The 12,136-nt window shown below is 34.8% G+C and overlaps 1 protein-coding gene across 1 annotated transcript in view; it reads right to left on the bottom strand.

The window, feature by feature from the left end:
• The window catches only part of CLGN (calmegin), a 28,651-nt gene that overhangs the window by 15,591 nt on the left and 924 nt on the right, over positions 1 to 12,136 (bottom strand). Inside the window, exons 2-5 of the mRNA XM_065836685.2 lie at positions 7,855 to 8,025; positions 6,892 to 6,962; positions 3,748 to 3,806; positions 724 to 865 (exon numbers count right to left, since the gene is read on the bottom strand). Coding sequence (XP_065692757.1) covers positions 724 to 865; positions 3,748 to 3,806; positions 6,892 to 6,962; positions 7,855 to 8,016 — 434 coding nt within the window. The 5' untranslated portion in view covers positions 8,017 to 8,025. The remainder of the gene's footprint in view (positions 1 to 723; positions 866 to 3,747; positions 3,807 to 6,891; positions 6,963 to 7,854; positions 8,026 to 12,136) is intronic.

Raw genomic sequence — 12,136 nt, 5'->3', positions numbered from 1 at the left:
CTACTGTCAAAACACTTCTACATGACCAAAAGGTTTTAATTGTCACATAAGCTAATACAACAGTGATGTCACTCAAAAAAGCCACAGTAGCAATTGCTACAGTTGGTATCACCAGTAGGAAAAGTTTCAAGGTGGTATCAACCAACATGCAAACATCAAAGCAAAGTATAAATAGGCAAGGGTTCTAAGAAGTTCGTGCCATCTTTGAAAGTACCCATATGACACACTGAATTTAGCCATAGCAGTTATCTGGATGTCTGTAAGTACAACAAAGCATGTCTGATTATCAGAAAAAAAATAGTCATTTCGCCATGGTGCTCATCAGCACCAGCACTGCTGTAGAGTGTTCAAGATTCAAGTTGCTTTTACTGATCTACTCAGAAGTATTCTGTAAGTGGAAAAACACTGTACTCAACCTAAATATGATTTAGATCTTTAGGAATAAGACTGAAAATTAATTAGCGTCTTCAGTAACCTTGGAAAATATTAGATTTCTGTCAAAAAAAAATATTCAAGAGTTTAAATATCACTTCTTAACACCTGTAGTACAATCTTATGTGATTATTAAATCATTCATACTTAACAGTTCAGATAGCTCTGGATACAACAGGTCAATGCTATATGAAAGTCAGTATTTTTCTACAGGGATTAACATTACCTTATTGACTTAGAGATTTTAATAATAGTAAATATTAAGTAAAAAAAATATGAGGGATTACTTACTGAACAATCAAAGGTTTATTATCAAAAATAAATGCCTTTGTTAGCATAGCTGATATTGCATGATGCTTTGCCACCGATTTTAAGACTAATCCTCTGTCTCCAGGCACTGTGTTTTCTTTCAGCTCTTCTACTTCCCATCTTCCTAAAACACACACACACAGAGTCTTTGAAAAAAAGGTAGGCTGAAGTAAAGAAATCATAACCTTGTTGAAAGCTAAGAGTTAACACCAAATTAAGACTAGTTGCCAAAGAAGGGGAAGAAATCTTGACATCTGATGTCAAAGAACTTACACAATAATCTTAAAATTCATTACTAATAATTTTACCCTGGATACAAAACATTACATAAGTCCAGCCTACATTTCCTCAAACCAACTGCTCTACAGCACTCGAATACGAAACCAAAAACCCACCCACATTCATGGTACACAAATTTGCTGCTCACATCTTGTTATCAAACCAGTGACAGCGTTTTGACCAGCACTTTTCAAGAATTAGAAGCCATTAGAATTCCAGCTACACAGCTGGATGATAAAATCAAAACTGTGTCATGCCAAAGATCCACCTAACCCAATGTTCTGTCTCAGACAGCAAAGCAGAAAGAAAGCTTAGGGAAAAAGAGTGCAAATAGTAGTAACAAGAAGCAACAAGTTTCTCGCTGACTCAAGTAGCTGTTTCCACAGCAGTAAAAATCCCAGTTTCATAACTGTTATATCCAAAAGAAAGAAAAATTATCAAAATCTCAGCTTTGTGTAAAACAGAATTTTCCAACTAAAAAGACAGCCAGCCATGGACTCCAAAGTAGGAAAGAACCTGTAGTGTGTGATTATCTATTGGCTTTCCGTTTAACTGCAATATTGTATGAAAGAATCAATACATTTTAGATATGTCACTTTAGTCAAGCCTAATGCTTGCATTGCTAATAGAGACTGTTTCAAAGCTCTGGTTCATATTTAATGAGTTTTATTGCAAAAATCTGTTTCTGCCTTAAGAAAGTGGCAGATAAAGAGATGCCTACACTTTGGGTATGCATAGCTCTACACAGAAAAGCCCATTCTCCCATTTCACCAAAAAAAGTATTAGTTCTAGTCAATTAAGATAACTTAGCTTTCAATATTTTAAAGAAAGCACGTCTGTAAAGTAAACATTCCTTGTTCTTCTCCAATTTACCAAAAAAAAAAAAAATCTACAGGAAAACTCTTTATATCACAGAACTGTATCTTTAGATTGTGGTATCCCACAACACCTGGAAGAACATAGAACATTTCTCCAGATTTTAGATTTGTTCCTACCATCATCACATAAAAAGCAATAGTCACAAGGTACTGTGTAAGCTGGATACCTGTATGGTTCTTCCCCTCTCGCTTTTATAGAATGAGAATCTTTCAGGTCAAATCTAATCACACAGGAGATGAAGCTTCCCCCCAAAAATGTATTTGCAGGAGTTTGATCTTAAAGACAAACAAACAAGCCTACAGCTTTAAAAAGATTATATAAATTCTCCAAATTTGGGAAACTGATAACACATGTGGGCAATATCCAAAGAACAAGATTTTTAAGATGGCAGTTATATTTTCTGAGAGATTAGCAGCACCAGATTCACTGATGTTTTTTTTTTCTAGGAATGAACACACCACAAAAGACAGACTACTTCTACAATTCACTGCCATCTTGAGAAAAAGCCTCTGTCAACATGAACAAAGGCAAGAAAATGTATTGAGTTCTTCAGCATGGGGTCCAGAGAAGATTCTTACACTGTGAAATCTGAATGAAATGGCTATTTACTTTTATTCAACTGAAATGAAATTTGTGAAAGGTCATTAAAAAAGTCAACAACAAATCCCTAGGTTCTTCTAGTCTGGTAAACTGAAGGTTGAAAAATTCCCTCCTCTTTGACAGTGTTCCTTCCTAGAAACTAAGACCAAGCAATAATATCAGGCAAAACACTAAGACAAAAAAAACCCCAAACAATAGAAGTCTTTGCTCCGCAGACTTTGTTGATGTTGAATAATCTGCTTGTGTTTAAGCAAATATGATTGTTTTGACACTAGAGACAATTTCTATCCAATATGAGGCCAAGTAATCAGAGAGCTATCAGTTCTTCTAAGCATCTCAGCTGTGTAGATCTCTCTTCTGCAACTCCTTCATTTTTACCAGTTATTTCTGGTAAATGCTAAATCTAAATTCATCTGTTCTGCACTGTGTTTTCCACACCAAAGTTCCACAAGTTACTTTTGCTTACCACATTCTATTAACATTAATTTATTCCATTTGATGTACGAACAGTAGCAAATACTTTCCTACTAGAGCAGGAACATTTTCTGTTATCCCCACTTTCTCTAGAATGAAATAAATTCAGGTTGCAAACTTATTGCCACAGATCACACATCTGTCAACAATTTAAAATTACATTCAGGCAGGCAATTCTAGCTTAGGAATTTATAAATTAAGTGCAAAACCCAATTTAAAAAAAAAAAATCAAACCAACTTTTTCATTATTATTTTCCAAGTTTTTTAGACTACTGTACATTCAAGCACAGACAATCTGAAAAAGAATTTTAAACACAAACATCATTTAGTTCAACGTTTTCATTTCAGAGGCTAGACTGGGGATCAACTGATGAATCAGTAGGACAGATGCAGGAACATAGAACATGCTTCTTTAGAAGTGTGTTTAACAACTAAAACTGAAGCAGTACACCTTTCTGACACGATTTCAGAGAAGGTAGGTCTCAAGCACTAGTCATAAACAACCAACACTGAATATTCAGATGCTAGAGGGTATTCTGGTATCATTGCAATAGGACTGTTGAGATGATAAAAAAAATTATCTCATGCTAAGTAACCCAATGAGCAACATTTCACATCTAAGTTTCAGGATAAGAGTCATTATACAATCTAACATTTTTAACCTATGTCATCTAGGTTTTGAAAGATAAGTTCAGTGTAAGGGTTAGTTATTTCTCAAAGAGCAAGAGAACATCAGAAACTTTTATAGCAGAAGTAAACACTAAAAATGCTTACCGTCATATTTTGCAATGTTATCATCCGTGTCATCTTTCTTGGTTTTAGACAACACCCACCTAAAACAAAAAGCGTACTAGTCGTTTAACTACCTATGCAAAGGTGTATTATTTAACATGCACAGGAAAAACAGCTTTTGCTTCTAGGATGTGAACCCATAATAATGATTTTGACAGCATCACAGAACTTTGTGTAGTTCAAAAAACATGAAAAGAAAAATTAAAATAGATTAGTCCAATATAACATTTCAAAATACTTCCTAAAAATGTAAATGAATATACAATTGTAACTTCGAAGTAATTCAACTATTCTGAATAAACTTCAGTTTTATATACAAGCTGAAGTTGGCAAAATGTAACAATATTACATGATCATATAATGACAAAAATACAAGGAAAACTGCAGAGTCGAAGTGTAAAACCCTTGATATGATATAGGGAAAAAAAAAAAAATCACCCAAGAAACCTTTTGCACTATCTGGCAGTAACAGTACACATGCATAGCAGAGGACAAAAGCAAGAGGTAAAAGTATCCAAATGACAAATGCAATTATATACTGAACAGATTCTAAATGTATTGCACATACAGAGTCACAATAGGGCGAACAAACTCCTGATCTCCTTGACACTATGAACAAGGCAAACTCAGCTTATCACACTGAGCTTACCAGAAAGATAAGCACATGCCCAATGCGCACTGTTCATTTGGGAAAAAAAAAAAAAAAAAAAAAAAAAAAAAAAAAAAAAAGGTAAAGGAAACAAGGGCAGTCCACCCTCCTCTAGTTATACAGTGGTTCTATCCTGAGCCATGCACAAGAATATCTTAAGCCAACAGTGTTGCTGAACTCTTCATTGTATTAACTACAACACTACATTCTCATGGTTAATTCTGTAAAGAGCCATTTTCATTCGTTCTGAACTATCCTCTGCATGGAGTATTTCAGGGATGAATACTTCATATTTTCTTCTTGAATTTCAGCCAGATATGTTCACTTTTAATACAGATGCTGGAAAAGCTTCACTAGATCTTTGGTCTACAAGGAGAAAGACCAATGACGTATCTGTACTTCAAGGCACATTCTTGCAAAAGCTACTCTGTTATGGTGATTTACCTAGTCAATTTATATGTACCCTTTTCCACAATTTTAGGGAAGAAGGCAACAAGCTGCTTACATTCTCATAAATCCTAGTTCCATTCTTGTTATTCTTATGTAATTTATCTACAGTTAGACAAAAAAATCTTAAAAGTTGTATCTAAAGCTTTGAATATTAGATTTAGTAGGAAGACAAGCTAATCTAGCTCAATGAAATTTGTTTGAAATTGGAACGAATTATATAATTCAATATCCCAGTAGGGTTTTTACACTTGTTCAGTTTTTCAACCAATAATTTTCACCTCTTATATGTAATAATTTTGCTATTGTAATTGGCACTGCTTTTGCATTGCTCTTAACATTTAGAAGTGACATATTGCTAGACAAGTGATATGCTGAAGGCTAGAGCCTGTTAGAACTTATTTTCTTTCTATATTTGGTCTAAATATGTAACAAGAACAAGAAAGCATGAAAGAACATAATATGAGCAATGACAAACTAGTGTTCGGTGACCTGAGGTTCCCTGTAATTCTACAGAAGAAAACAGTTTAGAAACAACTGGAAAAAGACAGTAAGACTCAATCTTACAAAAGTTACTAGTGCCTTCTATCATGTTACTTTTTTGCAGTTTATATCATCCATCCTCAACAGACATACATGTCTTATGATAGTATAACCTCACTCCTACCATAGTTGGATCCCAATCTTCTCACAAGAACTTAAAATAATAGGCAGCTTTAAATTCTAACATAATAAATGTGCCATATTGCATTTCCTTCCATCTGTCTGGCTCTTCACAGGATAATTAAGTTGTCATATTTTACTAAAATTAATGGAGCAACAACACCTTTTTTTATGCTTCTTCACAAATCTAGAGATAGCTCTTTTGTTCAACAGCATCAAAGTGGACAGGAAAAAAGTATATGGATAACAAGACCTGATTTGAAATTAAAAATCAGGGACTCTCTTTCACATTTTAAAAGCTTTTCTCATAGCAAAATGTCATCTAACTGGTCATACCAGCTCTTAATGAAGAGATTTCTACTGCATTCACAGATTTTATCTGGATGTACACTTAACTTGAGTCAGTGACAGTATGCTAATGTGGCTGGATTAAATAAAAAAAAAAACAAAAAAAGAAAAGTCAGCAATCACATTTATTCATTTGTTTTTCCTTGGTACTCTACATCCAAGCTACAAAAAGGACTGAAAACTAAGTTGTTTTCCAACTAAAAGCAGTAAGTCTGTTCCAGAAAGATGAAGTAATACAAGCACATTATATTGACTCTTATTGACAGTGCATTGGTAGCAACTGACTATAGCTCAATATCTAATAGTTTTTCACTGAGCAATACAGGTCACTAAGTAGGAGTGACACCTTACACTGCCGTACTGTTAGAAGAAAACTTGGATACAGACAAAACAAAAATTTCTGGCTTAAGAATTGTTGACATAAACCTCAAGATTTTTCTAAAATTTCAATGCAGTAAGGTCAAGCTACCTAGGAACACTAAAGTAGCCATATAAATTTCTAATCCTTATTGGGGGTATAAAAGAGTTTGGGAAGCAATACAATAAATTAATTTAAAAATCTGCTAAAAAAAGTCTTCCCCAATAGAGGTTTTATTTATAATGCTGAAGGCACTGCCTTCTTAGATATACCTAAGTGCGTGTGAAGAGGAAGAAAGTTTGCTAACGATTTCTGACTTGAATGCTGCTGCAGGGTAACTGCTATGCACTTCACCCTGCAGCTAGTTAAGCTCCATTGGCTAAAGCTTTATACTATTTTTCTTGATGCATGTAACCCCAGAGTTTATTAAAAGCATCCTTAAAACACAAAAAAAAGCAATATAACTGAAATGTTAATCGGCTGTCTTAATGTTATGATGTATTTGGAGCAAGTATAATATTACCAGCCTTCCCAATTCTAACCCCTGTAAAAATTAATTTTTATACATATACTAGCAGAAAAATGAATAGAAAATAAGTTCCTACCACTGTAAGTTAAGTTGCTGGAAGTAAAAGTTTATAATGTTAAAGCATGAACATACCCAGTCAATTCTCCATCAAAGGTTTCTGTAAAATACACCTCCCCAGTTGGCTTTGGAGTCTGGTACACAACCTAAAAGACAGGTACAGATATATATTCTAACATAAATCACAAATTTTCTTTTGAAATATGCTACCATAGTGTATTGCAGTCCACCCAGACTGACCACCAGAAACATGTAGCAGCATAAAACACCTTTCCCCACCACCATAACCCCTTTCATTTCTAGAGTCTGGGCATGCCCCTCTAACAGCGAGCAATTTCACATCTGTGAGTTTAAAAAAATTGCTCTCTGTGTTCAAAGCGCATAATTAAACTACTGTTACACATCTTATGTCTAACAAAACACCAGAAAATTTACTGAACTCGCACCAGTTCTCTGCTTCCTCCCTATTTCTTTCTACAAATATTTTCCATTCTTCTGTTTTCCCATCTTCTTGGCATGTTACAGTTAGGCTACACAGTAAAAATTTAAATTGAAAAAATAAATTATTAATATCACCCACATCTATTACAAAGTAAAGCATAACAAATGCAGAAAGATCTTCTGGGAATAAAGACAGTGTCAAAAGGCAGCTCTGACTGACAAAATAAAAAAACTGGTCTAAAGTAAAAAATCTCAGTAAGATCAAGATCTTACTTAGAAATGGCATGTTAGGACTTATAACGAAAGGTTCTGTACCCAGATCAAAGCATCGACTAGCAAGATTATCTTCATGACTATCCACCAGAGGTAGGAGATCTGATTTTGCACTTTGGCATAGTATTATAGAGTCATTCATTAAGCTTGTTCTACATGTCATATACAAGATCTGAAAAACATAGACTGGTGGGTTTGACACTCAGTTGTTGACTGCATGTTAACTTGCTCTTTTTTATAATAAATGTATTTATTTAACAATTTCTCTACAACTATGCATCTTATAATTAAACAAGCTGTAACTAAAGACATCTGTAATATTACCTCTAAGGAAGATTCATCTCTGCCAACATCAGCTTCTTGAGATCGCTTGTCAAAATCCTCCACTTCAACATCTGCATCCAGATGGTCTTCGTTTTCAATTTCTGCAGTTACTGAACTAATTATCAGGACACCCACACACAGCCAGTCCCACTGGAAGTGCATCCTGGTTATCTGAAAAAGTGAGAGTTTCAAATTTTAAATGTTTCCAAGGATATTATCAATACTACTTCAATTTCACCCAACTTTACCTACAAGAGAAAAAACACATTAAAATAATAAAAAAGACCATAAAGTATTGCCACTACAGTACTTCATTTGAAGAATTTCTTACTACACAGCCCTGACTCAGACTCTTTTCAGACTCTTTTTCCCCTTCCCCTTCTCCCTAAGGAAGTGCTTGTAGCCTGTTCCCTTATCTTGCCAGGCCACAAATCTACTAAGAATTTGAATGCAGTACACATGCATTTCTAAGTAGTAAGACTGCTTTTATTTTTATTCATCCCTTAACAATCTAAACAAGTAATCAAACTGAATCAACCTCTACAGTGTAGCAAAAAATAACATTCCCTTTGTTAGGGAAAATAAAATTGATAGATTTAGGATGTATTATTTTCATCCACTGCCAGAGTTGCTCATTTGTATTTGGTTTTTCTTCCAGTGTCTATGTTTAGATGAGTGCAGAGCTGATATCAACTCCAGGCATAAGTCAAAAGAAACTATAAGATGGTTTCAGAAAACATTTTCTTTTTCAACATTATCCAATAGTACAAAAGTTTAATCTTAAATGCAAGTATCTTTCTAATTTCAGGGAAAACTGAAATTCTCTAATCTGTGTAAGTATGAATGTCAATCATAGGTAACTACCTCAGCCTCCCAATCTAATTAATTTTCTGTAAAAAATAAGAGTTTGTTGCCCAAGCAGTTTTCACTTTGTATCTGTAACACATACAAATCCAGTTTTACGTTAGAGTATCCAGTAGTTTGGAGCAGCGTAGTATCAAACATGTGCTTATGCAGGTTTCCTCAACAGTCTCACCAAAAGTGCTTCTTTCTGAATTTGTTTTTGTCTGCATTCAGAAATCAAAGGAAGACAGATTCTAGACACCACTGTGTATGTGTTTATCCTTTGATTCTTATGAATTTCTATCTGCAGGAAGTTTTAAAAGACAGACAAATACTGATATTTAGTTTGCTATTGTAAGACATTTTCAAACCTTGCATTACTTTTAGACACTACTAGTTATATTAAATATTCTGCTACTGATATGCTTTCTGTGCCTGAGAAGGCGGTCACCATCGTAGTTGTACCATTGCTCTTTAGAGATTAAATTGTTTGTCTACCAATTAATCCTAAATATTCCAGCAATTCAAGATACCACTGCAAGTAAGAGACTCTTTCTTTCCTCCTGGCTTTATCAGATTTGCTAAGCAATTAAAACATTAGAATCACACCAATGTTTTTTTTTTTTATTTAGTTTATAACATCTGCAAGTTCTGTCAACCAATACATATAGAGATCAAACAGAATCAGGACAAAACCAAAACCCCATGTCCCAGTATGACTGTACTACAAATGTTCAAAAAGGAAACTAATTATTTTTTCCTTATTCCTCTTAAGATCTGCTAATTTAATATTGGCTGTACTGATTATATTTAGAGCCAAAACCCAGAAGTACCATACAGAAATGTTTCACACACTTGTACTATGCCAACATTAGGAAATCATCAAAAGCCTCTCTTCTTGAGACAAACACCTACTTCACACAAAACTACATTATGTTACGATTCTTTTTCTCTCACCCACTATTATACACAATCCATATCATTCTTTGTGGGACTTTTCACCCTGCCATGTATTTTGCTTAAGGATGCCAAGTCTATGGTTTCCTCTTTTTTCAGTTATTAACGCAGTGATACATCTCAAAAGTTATCTGCAATTTTTTGCTAGTTTTTTTTTCTATTTTATTTAAAAAAAAATAGTTAAAAACTACAGATACTGTTCATTCATGGACCTCCTTGGCCAATTCTAGAACTTAAAATAATTCTGTCTTGAACATGTAAAGTAATTCGGTTTATCATACATGAACATTCAATCTTACGGTGTGCTTTCGAACACCTTTGTCTGGAGGCTATCACACTTGGTTTTATCACACCCATTTTCTTGTTCTTAATCATCATATTAAGACAAATAGTTGAAGAATTTCACATCAATATCTTATGTGATGTCTTAGCTCAAGTGGGATATATTAACCAAGTATTACACTTGCTTTTTCAGCATAAAACTTGCCAACCTGACTCTAGCAAGTTTGTAATGCAGGTGGTCTCCTCCTCCTAAAGCAGATGAAGAGACACACCTTTGTCAATAGATTTCAGATGTATTTTGTGTACAATACAAAATGCCTTCCACTTACATAGTTATAGTTTACTGTAATTAGCCACATCCACTTTTATTCCATACACAATTAGGGGCATCCAAGCAATCAGACTAGTAGAAACTCCAAAGAGTTTCCTTTTAAAACCCCTGATGCTTTCAACATGTTAAGCTTTTTTCTTCGTTCATGCTGAGTCTTATCTCTATTCGCTGATCCTAGCCTTGGTTATTCCTAATTTAATTTAATCTTCAATTACGACTCTTACTTTCCCTTCAAGCAGAGAAGGCATACTCTTTTGACCAATCTTGATTTAAAATAATCCCAGAAACATTGAAATATGTTATGAAGAACAATTACAATTCTCAATTGCTAGGCAAAGATGGTTTCAAACAAGACCATCACATCTTTTACTTTCGTGAACTCTGAGAGCACTACAGTCTTAAAATGTAAAATAAACCTTTCAACTAAGTCGAAGAGTTTCTGGTCTCAAAATACAACTACACACTACACATTTAATTGCCTTTAAAACCTAATGAACCTTCCTAATTAACACATGAAGATCGATGAAAAAAAAAAAAAATTCTTATTCTTATTCTTTCCCCAAGGTGACCATAAAACCAAGCTAGGAGGATTCCCACTGTTAAAAGTTCCTCAGCAGAACAAAGCAAGTTATCAGAATCTATAGCAGACTCACACAAACACCAAACACAACTGCTAGCAGTCTTACCCTAAATGCCAAAGACCAGTGACTTCCAAACCATCTTTTAGGAAGCTAGAGCAAACAAGTAGTTGTAAAACCATATACCTTGACAGTAGTTTAAATTAGGAATGTGATATAGCTGTAGTATGACCCATGAGAGAACTGCACAGCCGTTCTTCAGTCTGAAAAGCTGTAATCATAGAAGCTGAGTCATAGAAATTTATCCAATAATAATTATACCTCCCAAACAGGATTCCAAATTATTCCTTTTGGGATCATCAACTTATATTCAGCTTTCTATAGATAAACGTATTGACAAATCCATCTATATGTATAACTAGATTCTATGAACTTCAGACCTGCAATTTTGAACTTTTTTTTTGCACAGCTTGGTTACTCTTTACCATAGGAACATGAGTAACAGCACACCTACAAATCAGAAGAGACATTTGAGCCAGCAGTACTATTGTACAGCAAGCTCTTGGGACCAGCAACAGTGCTGCAACATTAACATAATATTGCAACTAAAGTAACAAGCCACTGTTTCTGAGACAAATATTATTATTTAGGAAAGACGACAGAAATTGAAATAATATTCTGACTGGATATTACACTTTCTCTCCCTGCCACGAGGGCAGGCAAGTCATGATATAGACTGCCTAATCTTACTCCTCAGGGTTTTCCAAGACTGCCTGGCCAAAGCTTTGAGTGAACTGAATTGCCCTCAGAGCTGACCCTCCTGTGAGCAACAGGTTGGAGTTGAGACCTCCTGGGGTCCCTTCCCACCTGAATGATTTCATTTCTACAGATGGTTGTACAGAGCAAGTATGTCAATCTTCAGACCTCTGCACCATAGTCTTTTTGTGTATTCTGCGCATGTCATTAGATTAGCAGCATTGTTAGGCCATCTCACACAAAATTAAATTGAGGTCTGGACCTTTCAGATTATTATTATTACTTTCTCTCTTGGACTTCGAAGAGAGGCATGCCTTTTTAATGAAATTCTCCAGTCTCAAGCAGAAGGGGAGTAAGACTGCCATTAACAGCCTTGCATACTCAGATGTCTACACCTCCTGCATCCAGTACCAGCAAATGGGCTTTTCCTAAGGCCAAATACCAGCTCCACCCAGAGCAATGGTTTCCCCTCTATTCCATCTTCCATCCATCCATGTGCTGCCTTATTCCTCCTCCATACAGCTGCACTGGCATC

This window comes from Patagioenas fasciata, chromosome 4 (assembly GCF_037038585.1).
Source record: "Patagioenas fasciata isolate bPatFas1 chromosome 4, bPatFas1.hap1, whole genome shotgun sequence".
Taxonomy (NCBI): Eukaryota; Metazoa; Chordata; class Aves; order Columbiformes; family Columbidae; genus Patagioenas; species Patagioenas fasciata.
The sequence above is the reverse complement of the archived record's forward strand: the minus strand, read 5'-3'. Positions and strand labels throughout refer to the sequence as shown.